Genomic DNA, 25420 nt, shown 5'->3' on the forward strand with positions numbered 1-25420 from the left:
ATTCTTAAAAAAACAAATATTTATAACATAGTAAAGCTTTTAGGTTCTCTTAAAACTGTAACTTCAGACTCTGGTGAAATATATGAGTTGTGGTTCTTTATAGAGGCAGAAATGATAGAGATTTTAATGTCAAAGTCCCTGGCTCCGAAGCAGTTGACTCTCACTGGGGTGCGAGGGGGGAGGATGGGAGGTCCTCTGACCTTGACTGAGCAGCTGCCAGGTTGATCCACCAAACAGGAAGACATTTCTCTGGAAACCCCTGTCCCCTGAGCGGCTCCCGTTAAGCAGTTTGGACAGAGTCCTCCACACAAGGCTGCTGAGCCTCACCGGGAAGGACGGGGGCGTGGAGGGTCTTTCAATGTTGCTGCTCCCACTTCTAGAAGAATCCAACTGCCACGTCTATTCCCAATAAAATACTCAATTGTCTGTGGGTATGGACGGTGGGAGTGGTCCCTGTGTTAATACCCTGAGGTAATTTGCATGAAAGTTGTGTGGGAAGAGGAAGGGCAATGGAGGGAAGCAGATTTGACCCTGAAATGGCCACAAGGAGGCATGCCTGGGAGATGAGGCTCACAGAGACTGCTTTCCACGGGCAGCTGACCTGCCTTCTTCCCACCTTATTATTGCCCTGTCGTCTAAGATTGACTAGAGTGGATGTCACTTTTTCAAACTAAATTTAAAAATTAACACATAAAGTAAATCAAATATTATTTCTGCCAAACCGTTTTTTTCTTTGATGGAGCATACAGCCTAGAAAGGTGGAGACTTAGGGGGCAATTTTGCAGTTCATGCGTAGGGGCTTTGCACAGTGACCTCTTTCACAGGGGTTCCTGGGAGACATCGGATGTCACGGGGCTCAAAGTGCATCCTGCAGAAGAATGTCTCTTCTGTGAGATTCAGTTTTGCCGCAAGGCTGAATCCAAACCTTGTTGAGAAAAAAAATTTTTTCAAGAACGATAGTGGGGAAGGCAGCAGTGCTCCTCTGATCCTCACCACTGGTGGAGACTGCTGGTGCCTGGGTTTTGCCACGAGCAGTTTCGAATACATAATCTGCCTGGGTGATTAGGTGAAGAGAGAAGGTAAACGGGTTAAAGCAGTGGGGTGCCTGGATGGCTCAGTCAGTTGAGCATCCGACTTTGACTCAGGTCCTGATCTCGTGGTTCATGGGTTCAAGCCTTGCGTCGGGCTCTGTGCTGACAGCTCAGAGCTCGGAGCCTGCTTCGGATTCTGTGTCTCCCTCTCTCCCTGCCCCTTCCCAGCTCATGCTCTGTCTCTCAAGAATAAATAAACATAAAACAATAAACAGGATAAAGTAGAGATTGTATGGTACCAGAAATTTCAAGCAGCAAAAGCAAAGGCGGGTTTCACTGTGTGGATGGCTATGAAGAAAGCACATGGGAACAGAACATTTGCCTTCTTAAAAGTTTGAAGGTGACTGAAGTGAGTTTACAGATCAGCGGGTGGGCCCGAGATGCTTCTGAGACTCTAAGGCAACATTATTCCCTGACATAATAAAGAGAGGTGAGACCACCAGTGAATCAAAAAGTTTTGTATCGCATCCTAAATGTCCAGGGAAAGACTAATGAATGATAAAGTGTGAAATCCCAATAAGCTAACTTTGCATTGGACAAATACTAGACTAGTGAGTTGGATACTGAGGTGTTGAAAGTAAATCAGGCCGCGAAAAAGACAGAGGCCAGCAACCTGATACTATGGTGAGATCTCTATCAACCTGTCCATGTTTTTTTCAGTACTGAACGCCACTCACCCTACGCCACTGCTCTCCCATCTGCCTTACCCTTATCTTATGGTCATGTGAGTATGATGGTGCACGACACGGGCTCAGTGGATGGCAGACGAGAAGCATGACTCTCCCCCTGCAGCCTCAGAGAAGCATTACAAGAATGTATGGCAACAAAGCCCAAAACCTGAATTCTCAGAATGTGAACTGAACTCTTCAGACAGTTATTCAGATCCACAGTTAGTCAGGATATTCCAATAAAATATGGAGTCTCCTCTCTCCCCACCTGCCCCACTGAGTCCATGGCCAATACTTGTCTCCACTGCTCTTCACCACAAATAATGAGCAGGCTATAAAGACGAGGAACATTCTAGGGTACAAGGTGTCTGCCTATTAGACATTGGGGGCAGATCCTATTCACACATAGTTGCAGACATGGCAGGGACCCATGGAGATTCTACTGTCATTGCTGAGCAGACAGCTAATGAGGCAGAAAGGAGCTATGATGGGAGCTTCCAGAAGAGTAAATGTCAACGCAGGAAAAAGTCAATGAGCCAGAAATAGCTGAGGGCTTTCAGCACCAGTCACCCTGAATTTCTTCTGAGCTACAGGCACAGGGAGCTGGGCCTCAGGTCCGGCAGGGTTATTTACTCAAAAGTATGTGAAGTTTGAATCTTTAAATATTGTTAAACTGATAATATTCAAAAGGCTATTAAAGAAGTAACATGTCTGTCCCTAAGCAAATCTTTTGACAGTAATTAAGAAAATGCTTGACTTTGGGAAACGTGTCTCCAAAATAAAGGCTGTTTGCTTTATGACTCTTCTTTGGTTCTCATTCCTTGTGTCTGGTCGATGAACATTGCTCTTCCTGCTTTTTATTCATTCAGATCTGACCTGGCTGAAATCCCCGTGATGTTGCTGCACCCAGGATATCTTCCTCTCAGAGATCTCCTCTCTCAGGAAAGATTGTAGAGTCTAAGGCTTCCAAGAGAACTGAGAAGTCACCTGGCCCACCTTCCCACCAGTGCAAGAATTGCCTGTGTACCTTTGACAGGAGTCATCCAGCCGCCTCCTGGGCGCCTCTGATGTAAGCAAGTGAAACGCAGCTTCCTAATCTGTGGATACCCTATATATTCCTGAATAAATCCTTTGCGGGTTTATCTTCCCTCTACTTTAAGAGCGATGAATCCTCACGGCATTATTGACAACTTTTGAAACTGGCCTGTCCTAATGGCCGCTTGGGAGGGTCCACTCATACTGGATTACTGAATAATTGCCCACTGAGTCACTATTCTGAGTCAGGATTTGCCCCTCCATGCAGGATTAGGTAGATAATGGAGCCATTACCCCTCAGGAAGGCACCTTGAGATGATTGCATTGTAGAGAGTTTGAAGCCATGACAATGATCTAGAACTTGGATCAAATTTTTAGATGGCTGAGCCTCAAAGTTGGGGAGATATTTATCTCTGAGCCTATAGAGTAGGGACATTATGGAAGAAACTACATGAGATGTTAGTTAAGGGAAAAGAAAATATTTCCTACCCATTAAAGTAAAAATCAAGCACTGAATCTGACGCCAGATGTAGTGAAGTATAAGAAAAGCCAAAAGCGCTAGGCAGATTGCTAACTCCTGTGAGAAAACAAGAAGAAAGCTTCACTGATATTATCACAAATAATGGTTTTCAACATCATTTAGATGGATTTTGCATTTTGGTTTGGAGCCCTATTACATGCTCCTATTATGGGGATATTTCACACGCTTTTCAGAAAACAGCTCTTCCTGACTCAACTTCCACTAAATATGTAAGAAAGCCAATTAACTTTCTAGAAATAAAATTCCCATAAATTTTCTAGAAAACATTATACTCCATTTTTTAACCTAAAAACTACCTCAAGATGTTTCCTCACACCAAACAATTATTTTTGTCATTTTTCACTTGTGAAAATAAATATACGACCCAAGCATGTTACTTTTAGTTTTCCAAACATTTCCTTTTTTTTAACCTCATGAAATTAAGGTTCACCTGAGCAGATACAGTCAAGACAATAAGTAGTTTTCTGATTTTTTTGAAAAATGCAGTTTGTTGTTCATAATCCCCTGATGAACCAGGAGCATGGGAACAGAGTATGTTTTTGACATCCCTTGTCTGGGCGACACTCACATCCACACATCATTTAAGAATGTTCATGGCCATAGAGCGACCATGAGCATTCTTCCTTGTAAAGAAATTGTAGAATATTTCTTCTGGGGAATCTTTGAGCCATGCAAACATCTAACTCTTATAGGAAAAAGACATGGCCTTCAAAGTAGAAGAAGAAATAAAAAGGTAGTAAGTGACCCTTAAAAAAACCCCAAATGTAGGAAACCTGTGCTTTTCTGTTCCCAGCAGCACATGTTTAGGAAGCACTGGTTTAATCAAGCAAGACTGTCTTAGTCTAGCCATAGCCAGCACACTCCCAGGATCCATGAATTAACCAGAGGTTATTTTCCAGAGCAGACTTAGAAGTCAGTTCAAACGTGCTCCTTCAGGGTTGCTGGGAATGACACAAAAGCAGGTGATTAGTGTTTAGAAGCCCCAGGAGGACACAGGAAAGGCTGAGCAAGGGCGAGGGCCTTTGCCGAGGGGCACCAGTCACTGCAGACGAAGCCGCTTTCAACTGCGTGCTTAAGGGCCAGGCTTGCGTGGACCCCTCCCCTGGGAGGCCAGGTGTGAGGTCACATGTGGGTAGAGTGAAGTCAGTTTTTTTTCTTTGTGGTTTTCCAAGGCATAAAAAAACAAGCCAAAATTGGGGAATGAGTTGTTTCTGTGTTTCTCCCAAGGCCATGGTTTCTGTCGCTTTGGAAGCCCCTCTTTCTCGCTGTGAGTCCAGCAGGACGCTGGGCGGCAGGGGAGTCACTCAGACACGAGAGCGTCGACACTAACCTGAGAAGTGGCTGCAGGTGCGCCAGTGTCCTTACCACTCACTGCCGCCCCCTCTCTGGCTGCAGCGTCTGCCACTTCTGCCTTCCGCACATTCGAATCCTCAGAACCAGGAGGCCCTATGTGTCCCAGACTTTCGCTTCCTGGGGTGGAAGGTGGGTTGGTGGTGGCTTTCCGGGTTTGGCCTTTATACCAACTAGGGTAAAACAAGGGAGCCGCAGTGTCCGTCGCTGCAGGGACTGGAGTCTCAGACTCTGTAGTCTGCTGAGAGCCAGTGGGCACAACCTCCCCCTTATTCAGGACAGATGAATTCAAACGTAAAAAAAAAAAGAAGAAGAAGAAGAAAATGCAATCGACTTTAGTTCCCTTTGGGCTTGAAAACCGTGAGCTCTCTGTGCAGTGCCTGATTTGGCTCATGCATTGGTTCATCCCACCCTCTGCGAGCGCGAAGAGAAGGAGAGCTGACGCGCTCCTCTCTCTGGGCACCTTCATGGGCCTTCTCTTTCCTGGGCTTGTCTTTCTCTAGACGGCAGCCTGGGCAGACAGACGGTGGGCAACTAGAATGGAGGTTGCTTATAAAATACTGGGTATAGGAGAAAGGTCAAACTATTGGCCACAATTAATTTTTTGACATTCTTGGTGGGCTCCCCAAACCTCTTTCCAAAAATCCCAAATTGATCTTATTGATCAAATCCAACTCTTGTTGAGTTAGCGCACCTCTTTCAAATTCAGTGCAATTCAATTTCAAGATTCTAAGGAACCATGAACAGGATTCCAGCCTGGTTTCCTATGGAGACCGAGCATAGAATATAATTCTATAATTCAGAGTTTCCCCTCTGAGGTTTTGTTTCTATAGACAATTTCAATCCATTTTGAAAGCAGGTGCAAAACCGAGGTTCCTTTTGATGAATCTACATTCCCCACAAGCTCCATGGGTTGAGACCTCTCTACTGACGGTGTCAGGAAGTCGGCACAAAAACTTGAAAACTGGACAGTGACACCTTAGAAGTAAGAGCCAGCCAATCAGATACAGAATTTGGGATGAGTTATCTCCTAAGAAAATTTTGAAACAATTGTTAACGCATAATCTCATCAAACGGCAGATGCACAGAAAACTGTCCATCATTTGTTTGCCCACTTAATGACAGCTGTATTTCAGGGTAAGCGACAGGGACATAAACTAGCATGGCTTCTCCGTTTACTTCCTTCATTACCTACAGAAAACTCAAAGTTCCGAAGGGACATTCATTTTAATTTCTCACCTCAGATTATGTATCACCCTCTACCCCCCTCTCTATTCAGAGCAGACCCGCTTGGCATGACATTGGCTGCGTGTGAACTAACATGTTACTTACATACCCCTCCCCCACGCACGCACAATTGCCAAAGATTCGAGTGTGCTGCTGGTGGGAAAATCACGTTGAACTAGGTCTCGCCAACCAGTTACACACAACAACGCGGAGCTGCTGAATCGTCTAGAGGACTTTCCCAGGCACTGACTGCGCTGACTCTCTCGTCTTGCACATGCAAACGTCTGGCCCGTAGTCCCTCTTTCTTAAGGCAGAAGAAACCGCTTAGGCTATTCAGCAAGGAGGCACACCTGTGGGGCCTGCGGGAAGGCGCTTGTGGGCGGTTACCTGTGTCGCCGGGGCGTCTGCGGCAGGTGGGAGGGCTGTGGGGGGGTCCGCAGAGGAGACCGGAGGCGCCTGCGGGGCCGCCTGGAGCCCGGGGGCCAGCTGCGAGGGCCCCGAGGCCTTCTCTGCACTGTCATCCTCTCCTGATGACTCTGTTCGAACACTTTCTGCCTCTTCCACTTGTACTTGCTCTGCTTCTCCTCCTCCTTCCTCTGCTTCTCCTCCTCCTCCATCTCCTTCTTCTTCGTCTTCATCTCCCTCTTCCTCTTCTGGTAAGGTAACGTGTTTAAAAATCATTATAACTACCGCTGCAGCTATGAAATCAACTAAGGGCCATTCCTTCCAGCCCAGATTAAGGTCGGGGCTCGGGAAGTCTCCATCAGACGCCGGACTGCGCCCCTGGTATGTCGCGTCGGGGCTTGTGCTTCTAGCTAACTGTGGGCAGGAGAAATGTGAGGACGGGCCCATTCCTCACCACCCCCGTGTTGCCCTCTCCGGCACAAAGCGCGTCCTCACTACCACTGGGCACCGTTCACCTGACCCCTCCCCGCCCAGAGCCTGCTCCCTTTTATATCATCCTCTGTCATATCTGCAAGCTCCTGAGGACTGGGATTGTCACTCACGTATCTCTGGGAAATGGAAATGCCACTGTGTTCCCTATCTCAGAACACATACAATACCCTTGTCTCACTTTACTTTCTTACCTCCTCTGTTATGCTGACTTTCGCCACAGTCGATGCCATGACTCTTTTCCTAACATATTGATCTTAATATTCCCTGAGACAATATTAAGGAGATACAATATTAAGGAATTGTTTCAAAAAGATTCGCCATGAAGATTTACTTCTAAAGTTACATCTGTACACACTGATACAGTTTCATGGCATTATTAGAGGTCTAGCCAAGGAGTCTTGTGACCCAGATGGGCTGGGATGAATCAAGACAAAGTTTTGATCAGCTCCAAGGTTATTTTCCTCTTTTCAATTATTTCATGAGAACAAATTTCCAGGAGGGTCTCTGGTCCAAATGGTAGAGGTGCATTTATAACTCATGAAATATGGCTGTTCGCATAGAGCCGGTTTTATTTCTATGTGTGGCTTATTCTATGACTCATTCTATTCTTACCTTCTATTGTTTGGTTAAGTGGATGTGCTACAATATCTATCCAAATGTCGTCTACATTTTATTTTTATCTCATCCTTACCCTCGCACTTGATGACACTTCACATCATTGTAGTTAACACCTTGTGTAGGGTTGATGTTGAGACATCAGCATCACCATCAGTTATTAGGTATTTGACTATCCAGAGTCAAATGCCCGGTAATGGCATTATAATAGGCACTGTGATGTGCAGAGCCAAATAAATACTGTCAACCAGCTATATGAATCTGTAATGAAATAGAGTTTCACACTGGATTATGATCCTTGTATAATTGTCGACATCCATTCTGGAGGTGATTCTGAATCCCCCTTTTCTCCTGCTGAATCCATCTGCCGCTTTCACACACCTGCAACTTTGGTCAAATGGTCACAAGAATAACAAACCTCTGTAAAAATCAATTTCGCGTATTATTTTTTCTTCTCTATTGAGGTTGACTGCGAAGTGGTTCATGTTCTCATAACCATGTTCTATTTTCTCCATCTGAAATGCCTTCGATGCCTCAGAAATTCTGCAACAAAGACAAGTTGCCACTTTTTGTCATCGTTTGACGTTTGATAGCCTTGGGTAAAAATGAAAAGTACGCATTTTTCCATAAAATGAAAGTTACTTACTTTTGTAACAGGGTTTTGGCATTCTGTGAAAGCAAACAAAGGACAGGCCTACTTAAATTCTTTTCATCAAAGACTTTATTCTTTCCTCCGCTGACTCTGAAAATCTCAGAGCTTAGTTTCTAAATGCCATGAATGACTGCTGTTTTATACCAGAACCTTCTTATATTTAAGCGATGTCACAGTCCCTGAAATATATGCTTATGAAATTGTTTAAACAGATGGAGACATGAACACTTAACGAGCTTAGAGTTTAGTTGGTAAAATAAAGCAAAATGCTGTGTACATAAAACAACAAGAATACGGTGACAGCTACTTCTCCAGCGCCCACCTTCCTGGTCAGTCCCGTCAGGTCCCAGAGGAATACGTACCTGCAGAAACACTGCCATTTCTGGCTCATCCATGAACTGGATCCCCGACTCAACCAACTTTGACACATTTTCCAAGTGATCAGAATACTTTTTGATCAGAGCACGGACATGTTCCAGTTTCTCCTCTTGGGTTCGGGTGATGACTTGGGTCATTTCATTCTTCCTCTCCTCCAGGATACCGTACAGGTAATCAAACTTCTCACACAGTTCCTGTTTCTGTTTTCTGCAGCATTCCTGTTAGTTGAGTTAGCTCATGTTAGACAGTGTTTCAAAGAGTGTCTATTTAGAGAAATCACCTTGGGGCGCCGTGGTGGCTCATTTGGTTAAGCACCTGACACTTGGTTTTGGCTCAGATCATGATCTCATAGTTCATGAGTTTCAGCTCCTTGTTGGTACAGAGCCTGCTTGGGATTCTCTCTCTCTCCCTTTCTCTCTGCCCACTCTTCTCTCTCTCAAAAAAATATTTTTTAAAAAATCACCTGGATACTTTGGGAGATACGTTTAGCTATATAGGATATCTTTTCTTTCGCTTGAAGTTGTCCTTTGGGTATAGATTCCCATTTTGTTGATGCTTTGAAAATCTCATTTTGATACTTATTCGATCCAAAATCAACCAAATTGACTACATGGATCAATGATTTTTCAATAAGTTCTATGTAAATGGAGGATTTCATAGAAATTAGGACAGCTTTTTAAAAATATATATATTGGTTATATAGCTTAAAGGTTTATATTTTGCTTTAGAGTGAGTGTGTGTATATGTACGTGTATGAGCAAAACACTATGGTACTTCCTGATTTGTACCCTTAGTCTCTCCCTGCTCCACCTGTACTGTTCTGATGTCCATCTTCTCATGGAGATTCTGAAGCTTCCCACTGGCCTCTGCATCTGGAATTCCCTTCTTCAAGCAAACTCGTACACTACAAACAAATTCATTTTCCTGGAGTACATTTCCCTGGGGAATAGTGCTTTTTCTCTGACTACCCATTGCCCAGAGAATAGTATTTAAATTTCATAACTGACTTCCCAGCTTCTCCATGACTGGGTTCCAGCTTTCCTTCGTTACACTGCAGAGTTCTCCATCACATACCCTGTGTCCAGCAAAAACGAACCGCTCACTTTCTTTGCTCATCATCGTCCCTCTGTATGGAACGTTCTTTCCCAATTCATAGTTGCAAACTCTAAGTAATCTTAAAGACGTTGTTGAAATGCCACTTCTTCCATAAAACTGTCTTTGATCTCTGTGAACGAATATCATCTTTTAATTCTTCTGAAATCCTATAATAGTGACCACCTATGGCATACACCTGTATTCACCTGGTCCTCTATTTCTCCAATATTGTCTAAGACAGGGAAATAAGGGATCTGGTCTTTGATTCCTGGAGAGAAAGGCTGTATGGGAATTCAGTCTTATGCATTTGCATTGTGTGCGTCTCTAGTACCATCTAGTTCCCTTTTCTCTGAGTCCACGTTTAAAACATAATTGACTCTCCAGTTGGCCTGGTCATTGGCCTTTTGCTTTTTCAAGCTCCAGTAAGCCTGTTGTGTATATATGCCAGTATCCTTGGACCTGACCACCTCCGGGCCCAGGACCTTTATAGCTGAGAGCAAGTTTTGAGACATGATGGTCCAGCATAGCTCTCCTGTCTGGTGGGGGCTTCTTGGGAATGCAGCTAATTGATTTGACACCTCTGACCTTTGTGTGACCCTTATTACATGTTCTTTCATTTTAGCAAACATTGGTCTCTTAGATGTCACATATCACTTTCTTCCTTCACATGAGTTTCTTAAATATCTAAAGTATCGTCTCTTTAAGGATAGAATCTGGGCCTGCCTGGACACATGCCACTTCGGACAATAAGACGTTCAGTGTATATATTGTTGAACAAGTTTTTAAAAACTGTGTTTCATTTCTCCCCAATTTCTCTGCTATTCTTCGAGTAAGGAGAAAGATGGATAACCTAAACCAAATTTTTGATTATGAAGACATTCTACACGTGAACAAGAAATAACACCCCTCACTCTACTGCCTCTCTTAGAACACAGTCAGTTCTCATCACATTTTCTGACCCATAATAAAGCCCGGAGGAGATTCTAACCACTTGAATAGTAATTACTGGTTATTGCTATCACCCCCCCATCCAGTCATTCATTTAGCAATCGATTCTTAAGTGTGGCATTTGTGTCAAGCACTGTGCAAGTTCTGGGGACCAACCATGAACTAAAACATAATTCCTGTTCTCAAGGAGCTGAGGTTCACTGAATGAGAAAGACTATGGGCCGATAATACAATAACAACCTAGTAGGCTGAATCATTTAAATATTTTAGAGATTTATACCAGGTTTTGTAGAAGTACGTGGGTGGGGAACATTCAAAGGGAGCTAGGGTGGGTGGGTGGCTCAGGAAAAGCTTCTTGGTGGCAGTGGTGCCTGACTTTGGCCGTAAAAGATGAGCAGAAGCAGAGGAGGTGGGAGGAGGGGATGAACATTTGTGGAGCACCTCCGCAGTCCTCAAAGTAGTAGTACTAGGGTCCACACGGCATGTCCAGACATGGCATCTGCTGGGTTTGCCAAATTTGCATCCATTCCAAGCCTTTTAGTGTGCGATCTGGACTATTACGAGGTCTCCGAACTGAAGCCTATTAGTAGCTTCCCAACCAAACTGTCTTTCGCTGGATTGCTTTCTGCCCTAAGCTCACAGGCACCCTTGAGCCCACTGCATTCCTGACATATGCCTCTTTGACATTCAGAAGCTCTACTGTTTACTGCAAACATCCGATGATTTCTAGCCTATTTTTCTAAAATGAATTGTGCACTTGACACATATATAATGAGTATTAAGATATGATACTGGTAGCATGTCTTTGTTTCTCAAAAGTTTTCTTCTAAGCCAACTTATTTAGGAGACTGATGTCATGTGTCATGGCTAGTGTTTGATTTAGGTGAAATAGCCACTGTATTTATACATTATTTTCAATTCCAAGTATTTTCTTTCCATTCTGGTTTTCTAATGATTTGTACTCTATTGAATTTTAATACAATGCCTATCATTTTAATAGCAACTATTATTTACTTATTTACAGTATAGGAAATTCTATCCTATGCATGGCATATGCTTGATCATTATCGTTATTTTTTTGTTGTATGACTACATACTGTATAAAGCACTTATAATATTATCTGACACATTATAGGTAGTATATCAGTGCTTATTACATTTAGATCCAATTTTCCTTAATTTGAATGATTTAATTGTGGAATTTTGAAGCTGCATGGAATATCAGAAGTAACCTGCTCCAGACCAACCATTTCACTCATGCGGAAACTGAAACCCAGCAGAGTTAAGTCACTTTCTCAAGGCATTCTGCGATTTACGGCTGGTGCCTGGCCTAGAGCCAAGGGCTTTGAACTCCTGGGTCATTACTACTCCTACCAAACCTTGCTGTGAAATAGTTGAAAGTAAGTTGAAAAAATTTTTATGTGAGGTACTGTGAACTGAATATATGTCTTTTAACAAACCTACTCTGTAGTAAGTAGCTTTTTAAAGATAAGAAAGCTCCAGATGTTTCAGAATGACACTCATTATTTCATTCTTTCAGCAAAATTCACTAATTACTATGTACCAGGCATTAGAAGATCCAAAAACCTGCCATAGTTTTCCAGTGTTCATGAGAAGGGTAGAACATTTATTATATTTTCTAATCTCTAATTTAAAAAAACTTCACTTCTTTTTTTTCTTGCTTAATGTGCCTTTAGTATAATTCTGTGCAAAATATGGTAAGAGTCAGACAGGTTTCTGAAATAGAAAAAGTATGCTTCTTTCTTGGAATTATAAAACTAGTACTTTATAGGTTTTTAGACTTGAACTTGAGATGCTCAGGTTAACCTAATATCAGATTCAAATGAGATATACTCCCTGAAATTAAAATTCTTCTATTCTTTCCATACTCTCTGAGGTGGAAGCGATACGTGGAGACTAAGGTGGGCACCCTTCCATCTTTCTGGACTACAAGACCTTCAAAGTGCTGTGAAGGTCAGTTAACAACAAACACCTCAGCTTATCAACTCCCCCTTCGAGGTAATTAGGGAACAAGTGTATGCTATGAAAGAAAAATATGCTCTTCGAGGCCAGCTCACTAGCGACAGTGATTACTCTGAATTTCAGTACCTACTGTGCCTTTGTAAATATGGACCGGAAATGCTTTCAACAGTGACTTTCCAGTAACCTGCAAAAAGGAAAGGGGAAATGTGGACTTCTGCGTTATCAAAATGTCTGCAGGGAGAATACTTGAAAGGATGGCTGTTACCTGCAAAAGCGTGGTAGCAACCGTCTTTAAACCTTCTCCACAAAAACTTCCTCACCTCAAAGATTTCTTTTTGCTTTTAACGTTCCATTTTACTTATTTCAGTAAAAAGCCTGGGTTAAAAATAAAGGCTTCAGTAAAAATTCTTGGCTCCGTACCTGCCCCCTCCCCCCACATCTTTGGATAGTAATTGAATCAAAATATATACTTTTTAAACTTTCAAGTTTATTTTTTCAAATATTCTCCATTTTCTTCCTCTTGATGTCTGTGGTGCCTATGTCCTGTGTGTGTGTGTGTGTGTGTGTGGTGTGCATGCATACATACTGTGTGAGCATGTTTAGCAGTTGGAGTAACTTCCGTCATGAATGCCCAGGCATTGGCCTCCACGCATATTCTGATGCGTAGCCTCCAGGGGCAACATGACCTACCTCTTGGTCAGCCAGGACAATTATATGTATTGGCTACTTAGAAGAACAAAGCAAAAGTCTGTAACCCTTGAATGAAAATAAAATCTACCCCATCTCTAAGGTGAACCCAGTATGGATGCAATATACCAAAAACGGGGCGATTTTATGAAGGGAAAATTACGCTGCCCATATTAAAATAGTAAAATGATGACGGGTGGAATATCTGCTTCTAACCAGTGTCATAATATCTGTCTAAAAAGAAAAAAAATCAAGTAATCATTTGGTCATTTCCTTCGAAGTGAGTAGGTAGTCTTTAATATTCATCTAAAACCCATTGTTTAGCTGTTGTTTTCATAGAAATGTTAAAACTGACAGATTCTAATTTTTAGCCCTCTTTGTATTTTGATGGTAATAAGATCTAAGATATGCAATTGTAAAAAGAAGCTTTCTATGGAAAAAAAAGTCAACAATAGACAATCTTATACTACAGAGTAGATAGCCAGACAAGCAAAGTACCGTCGTCCTGTTGTTTTTAATGGCTAGATTTTGTGGCTCAGTTTCTCCCCAGGCACTTATTACTCTCTGAGATGATCTTGTTATTTATTTGTTTTATTGCCTAACTCCTCTACTAAAATAAAATCTTCCTGAGAGCAGGGACCTTTTCTGTTTAGTTCATCACTATTTTCCAGTATTATGTATGCAGAATATGGCGTATAATGCACACATGAGAACTGTGGTCTGAGTGATTGAGTGAATGAATGAAATGGCTTGTATCTAGGGATATTCAGTCCTCACAAGTTTCTGTGTTCCCAGAAAATAGATATGAGTAGATACTCCAAGTCTCTGCCTCATTTAGTCTTCAACAGAAAACAGCAGAAAACAGCTGTGCAACCTTAGGGAAGCCATTTAGCCTCGGAACACTTTCTGATCTGTACAGTAAGGAATGGGCCTGGATGATTGCCAAGGTCCCTTTTGACTCTACGGTTCCAAGACTCTATGGCGTGAGGTGAATGTGGAGATATTTCAGTGTCTTCAGGCTATAAAATGCCCCCTCCTACTTCTGGCACATTCCAGAGCGGTTATCTACAGCATGAGGACACAAGTGATATGTCCTGTCCCCTCAGTGTCAGTCCCAGGCTGGGGATGAGCCAGGGCTGAGACAGGAAAACCCAAGACAATTGTAACCGCTGCTCTTACCATGTAAGGAACATGCCTCTGTGACCAAAATAGAGCTGAAGATAAGCTCTGAGCCTCACCATTTGTCACTGAGCAACTGTGGCTCCACCGAGCCCATTCACATACCCCCTGCATTCCTCCACCGCTCATCCAACACTCTTGTCGGGGGGCTGCAGCTCTGGGTCTGGAAGTGCACGCCCAGCTTCATTTGAAGTCCAGTACTTCAGAATTCCCTTCGTTAACCCAAATAGGGTTTCCTTTCCGCACAACTCCCAAAAGAAGGGGGGAAGTGCAGATTAATAATACTAGAGAGAGAACGGTGTTAAGGTAGAAGGGTTCTCCTGAGGAAATCAGTCAGCCCTTTGCTGGCAAAGCCCCAATTTCTAGCGCTTGGGGGAAGTCCCAGCAGTGCAGACTAGGATTTGAAGGCGGGTCTCTGCTGGGCTCCGCAAGAAAAGGAGCAGACAAACGAGGAACACGCATTTCTCGCAGGCACGTGAACTGGAGTTCAGCTCCTCTCCCCTCAGCGGAGCGCCCTTGTGCAGTGCTTAGCTGAGCAACTGTACCCAACAGCCATGGGTCTCCAGACTCCCAAACTCATGCTGTTTTCTACCACCTCATGTTAGAAGAACAACGATGTTCTAGTCTGTGGGATCTCTGAAGCTTGCTCCTGGGCCTGGGGTTCTTGTCTAGGTCATTTAAACGCTCCTTAAGCAAAGTCTCTAAAGCAGAGAGCCCAGCGAGTCATACTGACTTGAACCCTCTCGTTCAGTGAAAGCCACAAGACCATGGTGACCTGTGACGTTGTTCTATTTGTTCCCGCATGCAGCAGAGAGTCAGCTCGTCTCCCAGAAGAGCCTTAGCCTCCCTTAGTTGCCAGCATTTTGCAGTAACTAATATTCTTAGGCAAAGAATAGGGATAATACCCTTTGCCATTCATGTTCAGATTTTCCATCTGCGGGGGCTGCTTAGCCCTGCATCATAATTGCTGAAGACCCTGAGAGTCTTTTCCTGACACCACTTAAAAGATGCTCCAGATGTTCCAGGGGTTCAAATGATTATTGGCATCATTACAATAAGTGGTCTTTCCAAGCTGACTATGAGAATAGTATGAGGTAACAGTTACCAAGCTCCTGGCATGTGCCTCTTACCCCAACTTAATCATCACAATAACACTGTGAAGAATTTAGTATTCACCCCACCGCACCAGTGAGAAAGTTGAGGGACAAAGGGCTTAAGTAACCTCCCAAGGTCATGCAGTTAAATGACAGCTAAAAGTCAAACTCTGAAACCTAGTCTTTTAAGCATATGTTCTATTGCCTTTGAAATGTTGCCTTAAAAATTCTGGCGTGCTTATTAAAGTGATTCTTATGATATTTGTACTTCATATTTGTAACTGCATGGACAGTGTCCCAAAAGCTATTTGGGTGAAATTATTGTTTTGGAAATACAATAGATTTGTTCACATTGCAAAATCATTGGAGGACCTTATTAAAGTTCTCATTTTTCAGACAATGGAAATGCTCAAGATCAAATAGTTATTATTCAACTTGCAGCTGTTTCCTTTGGACACGCATCCACAGAAAACAGGATTATTTCTAGGTGTCTTGTCTGCCAGCCTCAGGAGGACCAGAATTAATAGCCTACTCTCTTGGGTGTCCAGTGACATAGGATAAGAGCCCTTGGTAAAGACTGTAAGATAGAGACAGAGGGTATGATTCCCAGGCATGCAGAAGGGAAGCCAAGCAGAGTGTTCTGGAAGCAGACAGCTCCGGAAGCAGACAGCTCCCACGGCGGTGCACTTGTCCACTCCAACCAGCAGCCCCCTTTCTGAGACCCAGCCTATCCCAGAACATTCCCTGGCCTGGAAAGGCAAGTGTAGCTCCATACCATGCTGGGCTTGTCTAGAACAGCCTAGAAGGCCCTCCAGCCACCTGCAGTCAAGAGCTCTGGGAACATCTCAAGCTGAGCCACATTCAGCCAGGAGTGCTAAAAAGATGGAAGGCTCCTTCACCCACTGTCAGATCCACAGCAAAGAGAAAAAATGCTACTCCCCCTTTTGACACAGGTCAGATTGCCCTTTCGTGACTATAGCCCTTTTCAAAGCCACTCTCATAATCTTTGTAAACTCACATCAATTGCATACATTATTTAAAAAACTTTTTTTACTGTTTATTTATTTATTTTGAGAGAGAGAGAGCAGGGGAGGGGCAGAGAGTGAGAATTCCAAGCAGGCTCTGCAAAGTTAGCACGGAGCCAGACACGGGGCTCCTTCCCACAATTTGGGAAATCATGACCTGAGATGAAATCAAGAGTTGGACACCTAACCGACTGAGCCACCCAGGTGCCCCTTTAATTTTAATTTTTAAAATGTTATTTACTTTGAGAGAGAGAGAGAAAGAGCAAGCACACATGCGTGAGCTGGGGAGTGGCAAAGAAGGAGAGAGAGAAAGAATATCTTATTTTTAAAGGATAACAAGGAGTCCACAGTGTGATTGAGCCTAAGCTCGCCAGCTCTCCAGGGCCGGTCCTGGGCCAGGTGCCTGAGCAGCCCAGCCCTGCAAGACATTACATGATGAAGGACAAAATTAGACACATACATGGGATGGGCCCTCCTTCCAAAGGGCAGGTGTCTGGGCCCCAAGTGGGAAGAGGCAAGGTAATTGGGGAAGGATAGTGCCTACCCAGGGGCTACTCCATTTCCCATCCCTAAGGGGTTCTTCACCAATCAGAAGAGCGACTTCTCTAACAACAGCTTCCCACCCCCTGGCGAGGAGCCGCCAATGGCTTCCCAGAAAATGTTTGCAGGCAGGTGGTGAGCGAAGTCAGGAAGCAAAACAGGCACCCCAGCGAGACACGGGAGACACGGGAGCTCTGTGACCTGAACTCTCGTACAGAATTCACCTGCTCTGCCAGGTAGGATCATTTCAGTTTAAGCCAAGAACCTGGTGTGCTTCGTTCACTACGTGTGGCCTTGCAGGCCGGTGCTCACGAAGTGAGCCTCGGTGTTTTGCCCACTGATATGGCCCTGGCTCCGTGGGAGACCACCTCGGTGACTACAGGTGCACCACGTGTCCTCGGTCCTCTTCAAATGCAGGATATTTGCAAAAATTTGGATCATAAAATCAGAGACCTCCCTGAGGCTCTGAGCCAATATGTACATCTCCAGGTGAGCCACCTACACTGATCCAAAAGAACGTCCTTATCTGAGCAACATTCATTCTATATTTGCTTTACTGATTATTAAAAAAAAATGTCCAGGTCATTTTAGAAAAAATGTGAAATACAGGAATATATAAGGGAGAGAGGAGTCCCACTCTTCACTACCCCTAACGTTTTGGTTTCTGGAGCTTTCCCCCATATAAATACATTTGGGGATTATTTATGAATATATACATTCTATACTGTTTTATTTCGTTAAAGTAAATCTCAGAAGTGAAGTAAATAGGTAAAAGGGATGGACACTTTTAAGACTCCTGCCAGTTTATCTGAAAGCCCTACAGGGAACTATTAGACTTGTCTAGAAACCTGCGAAAGTACTTCTAAAAGTGTGCCATGTTTGATGAATGCTTTTATCAGTAATAATAGGAGTAATAATCCTAAACTTCACTGCCAGGAAGTTCCTCCTGATATCTGCACTAAATCCCTTCTGCTGACTTAATTTCAAACCTGTTCCTTCTTGTCTTGTTCGCAGTGAAAGAAAAAAACAGCTGCTCCCTGTTGCGCCCCTGACCGGCCTCCAGAAAGAAAACCAGTTGTCAAATCTCTCCTTGCCCTCTCCGTGTCCCCGGACGCTGGCTAAGTGGAGCCCGGGTCGTTTGCATTATTTGCTCAAGGCCAAATGTGACCCCCAGAGCTTTTCTCCTGTATGTGTTCTGCAGCCTCAATGTCCTGGACAGAGGTCTCTGATGAAGGCCTGACCAGAGATGAGTATAGAGATTACCTCACTCCCACAAGCACCACACTCCTATTTATACACCCGGGACTCAACATGGCACCGTGCTGGAGTGCTGATTCATGGCTTACTGATGAAGTTGTATTTGGCCTTTACTGTAAGTAAGTAAAACTAAAAGAGTTTATATTGTCCATTTTGTAATCTCTTTGAGCTCTTCACCAAAAGAAAACTTCCTTTCTGTAAATGGATCCCAGACTTATCATGATCTCTTCAGGAATATGAGTATGGAGAAGAAGAGACATTGGTTTTAATGATGTGTATTTCTAAAGTGAGATGGTTATGGCCAATGTCTTGAAGTCATCATCCAGGAACCAGCCTTTGGCTTCTGATAGAATTTGCCTTTCTAATGATAAAATAATGAAAACAGGGTATTTATCAGGCACTCACCATATACTAGGCACTGTGCTAAGCATTTTGCTTATGCTTAATTTTTCACAGTAGCTCTATGAAGTGGGTACTATGCCCCATTTTTACAGAGGAGAAAAATGAGGGATTGAATGTATATGAGAATGGATTTAAAACCTAATGCATAGTTTCAAAAAAGCAGAATGAGACATACAGCACAATGCCATTTATAAAAGAAAAAGAAGTACATATAAAACAATCAAGACTCTACAAGAGTGTAGGTAAAGGGAACATTGAACGTGTTAGAGTGGTTACGTACAGAGAAGAGAGCAGGAGTGGACACGGAGAGAAAAGGAAATAAGCAGCTAACGAGGGGGCCTTGCCTGCTGCAAGGCACACAGTCCATGGCAGAGCGAGCAGCACAAGGCCTCAGCGCTGCATCTGAGGTCCAGCTACAAAACCCAACAACCCCAGAATGTAAAGCAGGGGGTAATAAGTGGCTCCAGGTTACAGACCCAGACACGTGCACTCAGCCCAGCTGTCCTGCACCTGCCCTCGATGCAGCCCGGCTTAACTAGTCTGTGAATCTTCAGTTCTTGAAAAGGTATCTGCCACGCAGCTAAACGTCTTTAGGCTTCAGCTTTTTGCCATCAGCAATTACACAGTTTATACTTAATCTTGAGGAAGGGTGGATTCGCAGTATTTCTTGCGTTCTTTTTTTTTTTAATTCTAGAGCCAGTATTTTTATTTACACAGTTTGCAAATCAAAGTGTAACGAATTATCATGTATCGGGATTGGTAAGAATACCAAGTATTACTTCAGAACAGCCTCTACGTGTTTCTTCTTCTCCTACACAATCGATACAGATCCAGGCTTGCCATGTTTGAGAGGATTCACCTCCTTTCGTCGATGAGCTTCTTTCATGATGTGCTGTTCCTGAATCTGGCTGTAGATGGATTTTGGTAGATGTTGGTGACGAGCAAGGCATTTTATATGAGGATGATGTTGAAATTTCTTTCAGTTTTTAGTTATAATCCTTAGCTGCTTTCTCTCGTGATGTAAGCACACCCAACTTTTCAGAAGCATTAGCTTTCCACAGACAAATGTTCATTTCATCAGATCCACACATATTTGTGTCAGAAGTCCATTTTACACAGATAACATGTTGCATTCTCTTCGTGTGATAGACTTCCCTGCTTCTACTCTTCTCCAAAGGAGAAATTTGAATAGATTTATCAAAACTAGCAGACACAAACTCCTTCCCAGTGGGAGAATAATCCATGTCGAGCATCACAGATACATGATCCATATGGACCATTTCAGGAGTGTCCAGCACACGCATATCAAAAGTATATAAGTTGTAATCCTCCCTTGCCGCAGTAAAAATGAAAGCTTCCATAGGGTTCCAACAAATTGTGTTTGTTCTCGTATCTAAGATGACCTTTTTCAGGGGAGTAGCTTGCCTCATGTCGTAGAGTACTATATTCCTGTCAGAAGCACAACTTCCCAAGAGAAATGTCTCAATTGGGTTGAATTTAACGCTACTTATACTATCGAATCCCCAGGTCATTGAACATATAGGATTTGTTCTTTGTTCATCCCAAATGTCCACTTGCTGTCCACATGTGGCAAAAACAGGTTCTTTCCAGTGATGATCAATCCCTGTATACACTGTCTTTCCTAATGTTGTTTGCAATGGTTCCTCTTCTTCTCCATAGCCTGGTCCATCCATTTTCCACTGCTTCACTGTTTTGTCATCACCAACAGTAAAGAAAGAAGTCCCACAAAAGCGAGTGCATATTCCTCGTACAAACCCCTCATGTGCTTGTAACGTACAGATACATTTTCATTTAGTCACGTTCCAAATTCTAACCTCTCCATCACATGCCCCAGAAAGGACAGTAGCCAGGCCCTTCGGGTGCTTTGTCAGGCAATTGACTCCATCTTGGCGACCATCCAGGGAAGCAAGGAATGGTTTTGCAAATACCTGTTCCAATTTGGTAGCATTTAAAGCTCTTACATATTCTTGCGGGACCTCAAAAGGATGTAAGGTAGGATCATAGTTTCTTGGAACTCTGTAAGTCCAGCTTGGTTTCGCGGACATAGTTGTCTGGGTCCGGCTCAGCATCTTCACCTTCATTTTGGCTGCTAGGTGTCCCCGACTCCCCGAGCCTTTCCTCCAAGTTTGGGTTTCTCAGTATTTCTTTTATGCCAAGCTTCAGTGTGAGCTAAACAGCCAGCCATTTATGCATTTGTTCACCAAGTTTGTATCAAGTGTGTATCATGTGCCAGGCACTGGGCCAGGCAGAGGGCAGATATGAATGAGCCAGAGCTCTGGTCTCAGTGAGCTCCGCGACTGAGTCATTCTGTAACCACAGACACACCTTCTCCTCCTGCTATCTCTCCCCTTTGTGGCCCTGCTGTCAGAGTGCAGAAATGCAGCTCAAACCTGCACATGATTTTCCAAAGAACTAACTAGCATTTCTTAAGACCGTTGGGATTTCCGCAGAGAAATAGTCCTATAATGGTGGGCAACACTCATTTTCATTACCGAGAATTGATTTTTCTTCTAGCTCATCTTTCAAAATGGGTTGGCCAACAAAGAACAACAAATGTAATAACCACCCGAGTAAATGTGGTAAAATCTGCCTTGTTGCCCCACGAGGTAACTTCTCTTCCTGACTAGGAGGGGAATGTTTTAGAGACATATGAGGCAGAAAGTCAGTCTAGAGGGAAAGGTTGTGTAGTGGTGAGGTAGCCACAGCTCCCCAGGAGATTAGGCTTGGTTTCTATTCAGCTGCAGTTGCTTAACTCACCTCAATAGTTTTACAGGTGTCCTCCAGCTGGCTGATTACTCCCTGGACGCGATCGTTGCTTCCCACAAGGACAGCAATGCCATCACTGAGCTCAGACTAAGAAGAGAAAGGAGGGGTACAAGGTTTTAGGAGTTTTCTAGTCAGCACTGATTGTAGATAAATCATTGTATTATCCTCATGGATTCCTAATCCAGCGTCCACTGAACCCCTTAGCAGTAACAGTGAGGCGTAGAAGGCCTGGGAGCCTCCGGGTCTTGTAATCAAATTCTGTCTGGATGTGTATATGAGTGCACTTGTCTAGGAAGAAGTGTCTTAGTTTTCACCAAATTCTCAATGGGGACTGTGATCTGACCCTGCTAAAAACATCATAAACACTGAATTATAGATTACAGAGAATAGCATATTCAAGCTAAGTAATTATAAATATTGTTTATAAATTCAGTGGAGTCCAGTATGTGACTTCAGGGACCTGAAATGAATTATTTTCCTAGTATAGCTCAGGATCAACTTTACTAGGGAAATGAGGATGGTAAATATTCACTTATTCACTTACTCAACTAATATGCACCTTCTATATGCTAGGTGCACAAATATATACATACTGGACTAAGTCGTTACAAACTTGAAACTCTAACATTTGACTCATTCTAGGGGAAGATTTTCAACTTGAAATTCCTCTCCACTTTCCAACACTCGCTGTAGAGCACCCGGAAGCACTGAATGGGGACTTAGGAGATCTACCTGCTTGATCCAACTCTGCCTTTAACTTCTTTATGATGTTGGGCAAATATGTCATCAAGGTGGACCCTAAATTTCTTGGATATAAAGTGAGAAGGTTGGGCCAGAACAGTGGTTGTAAAACATTTTAAAGCTCTGAACCCTTTCTTCAGAAAAAGGAAGTTAATATGGAATCCCAGTAGACAACAGTGAAGCTGCTCTGTCCAAACAGGAACCGTGTAGAAGTCCTGCCTGGCTGTCCTGTCCAGCCCACGTGAGTTCCTAGGGCTCTGAGGAAACTCGTGTGAACAAGTACCATTCAGTTCTCACACACCATGACCTGAGGGGGATGGGTGGGTGTGGAAAGAAAAGGGGAAATAAATCATAAACGGATTGGAAAATAAATAAGTGTTACAGATGTCTCGCTAATTCCTGCTTTTTTGGCAGTTAGTGGTGTTGCCCAAAAGTTTGGCTTTCACACTTGATTCCAACTCTGACCCTCACAGTAAAACACTGACCCCAGGCAGGATCTATGACTCTTCACAGAAAGGAGCTGAGAATGGAGATCTTCAAATCCGAGGTGTGGGGAGTGGCTGCATCTGCCTGAGGACACAACAGCACGTTTATCTGCATCAAACGGGCAAGTTGCTACTTGCCGATGGGTGAAGCCAGGTTGGCAACTTGGTGATATGCTGGGGACATCAGGGTGGGGAGGCTGAGGCCCTGGCGGGCGTGGGGACATGTGCCAAACTGAGAGGAGGCCTTTCAGCAACCGGCCTAGGTTGAAAGCGTAGGAGGCCAGTTTAACCTGCACTTGAAGGCTAACACAGTAGGGGCGGGCTGGGGGAGCAAAGGCCTGGGAGGGGTGCGGGCAATGGAAGCTTCTGTTAGTGAATGAAGAAAAATTCCCGTGTCTGGAGTGGAAAGTTACCCTTTTCTTATCTATAGTCTGAACTTCAAACAGCCCTGACCAGATCTCAACACACTGCTGGTCTCAGGCAACCTCCCGGATGCACGAGTAACAGTGACCCTTGCCCTCTGTGCACCTTCCTGACCCTCGGCACCCCTTCCCTCTCAGGCAGTCCCTTACTCTCCGGGGGATCTAGCACGTGGCCAAGTTTGCACCAGCACGGGACCCCTTCCCACTCCACCCTCGGAGCCACCAGGCCTCAGGGTTGCGTGGCTTGGGCGGTTCCCTTCAGCAAATGGAGCCAATCACAGAGATTTGGAAGGAGCCGGAGAAGCTCTGTTACCTTCTGCCTCTGGAACACGTGAGTTAGGGGAGCCACCTGGCAATCCTTGTGTGCCCCGAAGACCTTGCACAGAGAGCAGGTGGGCACTTCGCAGTTCAGACAGTAGATGTTGATGCGTTCCTCTTCATGCTCCTCACACATGGGTTGGTCAGACTTCTTTTCTGGTCTGGGAGGAGGTGGGCAGATAAATGTGTCAGCTCCCATTGCAGCCAAGCAAGGGCAGCGGGNCGTTCAGAGCCCTCCAAATTCAGTTGCCCTTCGGGCTTCGCAGCGGTGTGCTGACAGATCTCTAACAACCAGGCTGGAGTGGGGGATAGGGCACGCACACTCTGATCTGTAGTGTTTCACGCTTTCTGTGGGGAGTGTTCCCACCGTGGCTGATTTCAAGTTATTAATGGTTTAAAACACAGCTCGTCAAATTCCTGGAAGTTGAACACTGGGCTTTTATGTTAGGAGTGTGCTCCGACACCGTCTGCACACACTTACAGGTCTCTTGAGATACTTTCCAATTAAGAGTAAAGAAGGAGTATTTGCTGATTAACTAAATCTCAAGTTTACCCTGGCTTTGCAGAGGCTCTAGGTCCCAATCCTACAGCCTCCAGCAAACACTCCTCCCACCAAACGGTGGATGGAGGTGGGCTGGAGGGGTCCAAATCTCTGATTAGTAGTCTAGGCGCTAGTGCAAAGAGCTCTGTGTAGGAAGGAACATGTCAGCGTGTGTTTCATTAATTTGTTTGGGTCTCTTCCTATCATTAAGAAAACTGAATGTAGGGGCGCCTCGGTGGCTTAGTCGGTTGAGCGTCCGACTTTGGCTCAGGTCATGATCTCGCGGTTCGTGGGTTCGAGCCCCGCGTCGGGCTCTGTGCTGACTGCCAGCTCGGAGCCTGGAGCCTGTTTCGGTCTGTGACTCCCTCTCTCTCTGACCCTCCCCTGCTCACGCTGTCTCTCTCTCTCTCCTAGAAATAAATAAAACATTAAAAAAAAAAGAATAACTTGTGGAATCACCTGGAGTAGCCCTAGTTCACAGCATGTGGTAGGGCCCTGTACATTTTCCTAATGATCAGCGTGACTTATTGTTATGATCAAGATGAAAATTGTGCCAGACTGTGGTGCTCTAGAACCCCTCTGGAGAACATGGTGGGCTGTGGGTGTGGCCTGCTTCTACAAAAACCTGGAATTCTTATATATCCTATCTAAAGACTGAAGTTGTTCATAGTTTTCAGAGGTACCTGAAAAATTAAATACAAATCCAAAACCTTTCCTCATATTCCCAAACACATAGCTATTGATAAGCATGGTTATTTAAAAGATTTGGGACTGAATTTTTCTGTTATCAAGATCCACTTTTAAAAAACTGCAGGTATTGGGGCGCCTGGGTGGCTTAGTCGGTTAAGCGTCCAACTTTCGCTTAGGTCATGATCTCGCGGTTCGTGGGTTCGAGCCCCGCGTCGGGCTCTGTGCTGCCTGCCAGCTCAGAGCCTGGAGCCTGCTTCAGTCTGTGACTCCCTCTCTCTCTGACCCTCCCCTGCTCACGCTGTCTCTCTCTCTCTCTCCTAGAAGTAAATAAAACATTAAAAAATTAAAAAAAAAAACTGCAGGTATTTATGGACTGTGAAACTGATTATTATGGGCCATGAAATCAATTTAGAGGTTATGACCAGCATTGTTAAAATCAAAATAAAATAGAACAGTAAATACATGAGCTACATGTAGTAAGAATAAGTAATGATATCTGAAACTGTTGTTTCTGGTGGACATAAATATATGTGTATGTATGTACATGCATATGTGTGCATTCGTATATAAATACACTGGAGGCAAAAAATATATATTGCATATCTATAGTTCTACATTCATCCATGTATGTAATGGTCATTGGATCACAACGTAAAATGTACTTCTCATGTGAGACATGAATAAAATGGTTTGTAAACCATTGATACTGATGTGTGGTACCACATATCTGCTGCCCCACAACTCAGAGAAAGGCAGAAAATACATTGATTTA

At 43.9% G+C, this 25420-nt stretch overlaps 1 protein-coding gene and 1 pseudogene across 3 annotated transcripts in view; both read right to left on the minus strand.

Annotated features, from left to right (window-relative positions):
• The window catches only part of TRIM55 (tripartite motif containing 55), a 40664-nt gene that overhangs the window by 9695 nt on the left and 5549 nt on the right, over positions 1-25420 (minus strand). Inside the window, exons 3-9 of one of the 3 annotated variants that reach the window (XM_077751833.1) lie at positions 23413-23578; positions 21443-21538; positions 8439-8672; positions 8071-8093; positions 7843-7967; positions 6300-6556; positions 4666-4953 (exon numbers count right to left, since the gene is read on the minus strand). In XM_077751833.1, the coding sequence (XP_077607959.1) occupies positions 4666-4953; positions 6300-6556; positions 7843-7967; positions 8071-8093; positions 8439-8672; positions 21443-21538; positions 23413-23578 (1189 nt within the window). The remainder of the gene's footprint in view (positions 1-4665; positions 4954-6299; positions 6557-7842; positions 7968-8070; positions 8094-8438; positions 8673-21442; positions 21539-23412; positions 23579-25420) is intronic. The other 2 variants (XM_077751835.1, XM_077751836.1) reach the window with 2 other exon arrangements.
• Positions 19440-20766, minus strand: LOC144221360 (DDB1- and CUL4-associated factor 13 pseudogene; annotated as a pseudogene).

Source organism: Crocuta crocuta, unplaced genomic scaffold (assembly GCF_008692635.1).
Source record: "Crocuta crocuta isolate KB4526 unplaced genomic scaffold, BGI_CrCroc_1.0 scaffold20, whole genome shotgun sequence".
Classification (NCBI taxonomy): domain Eukaryota; kingdom Metazoa; phylum Chordata; class Mammalia; order Carnivora; family Hyaenidae; genus Crocuta; species Crocuta crocuta.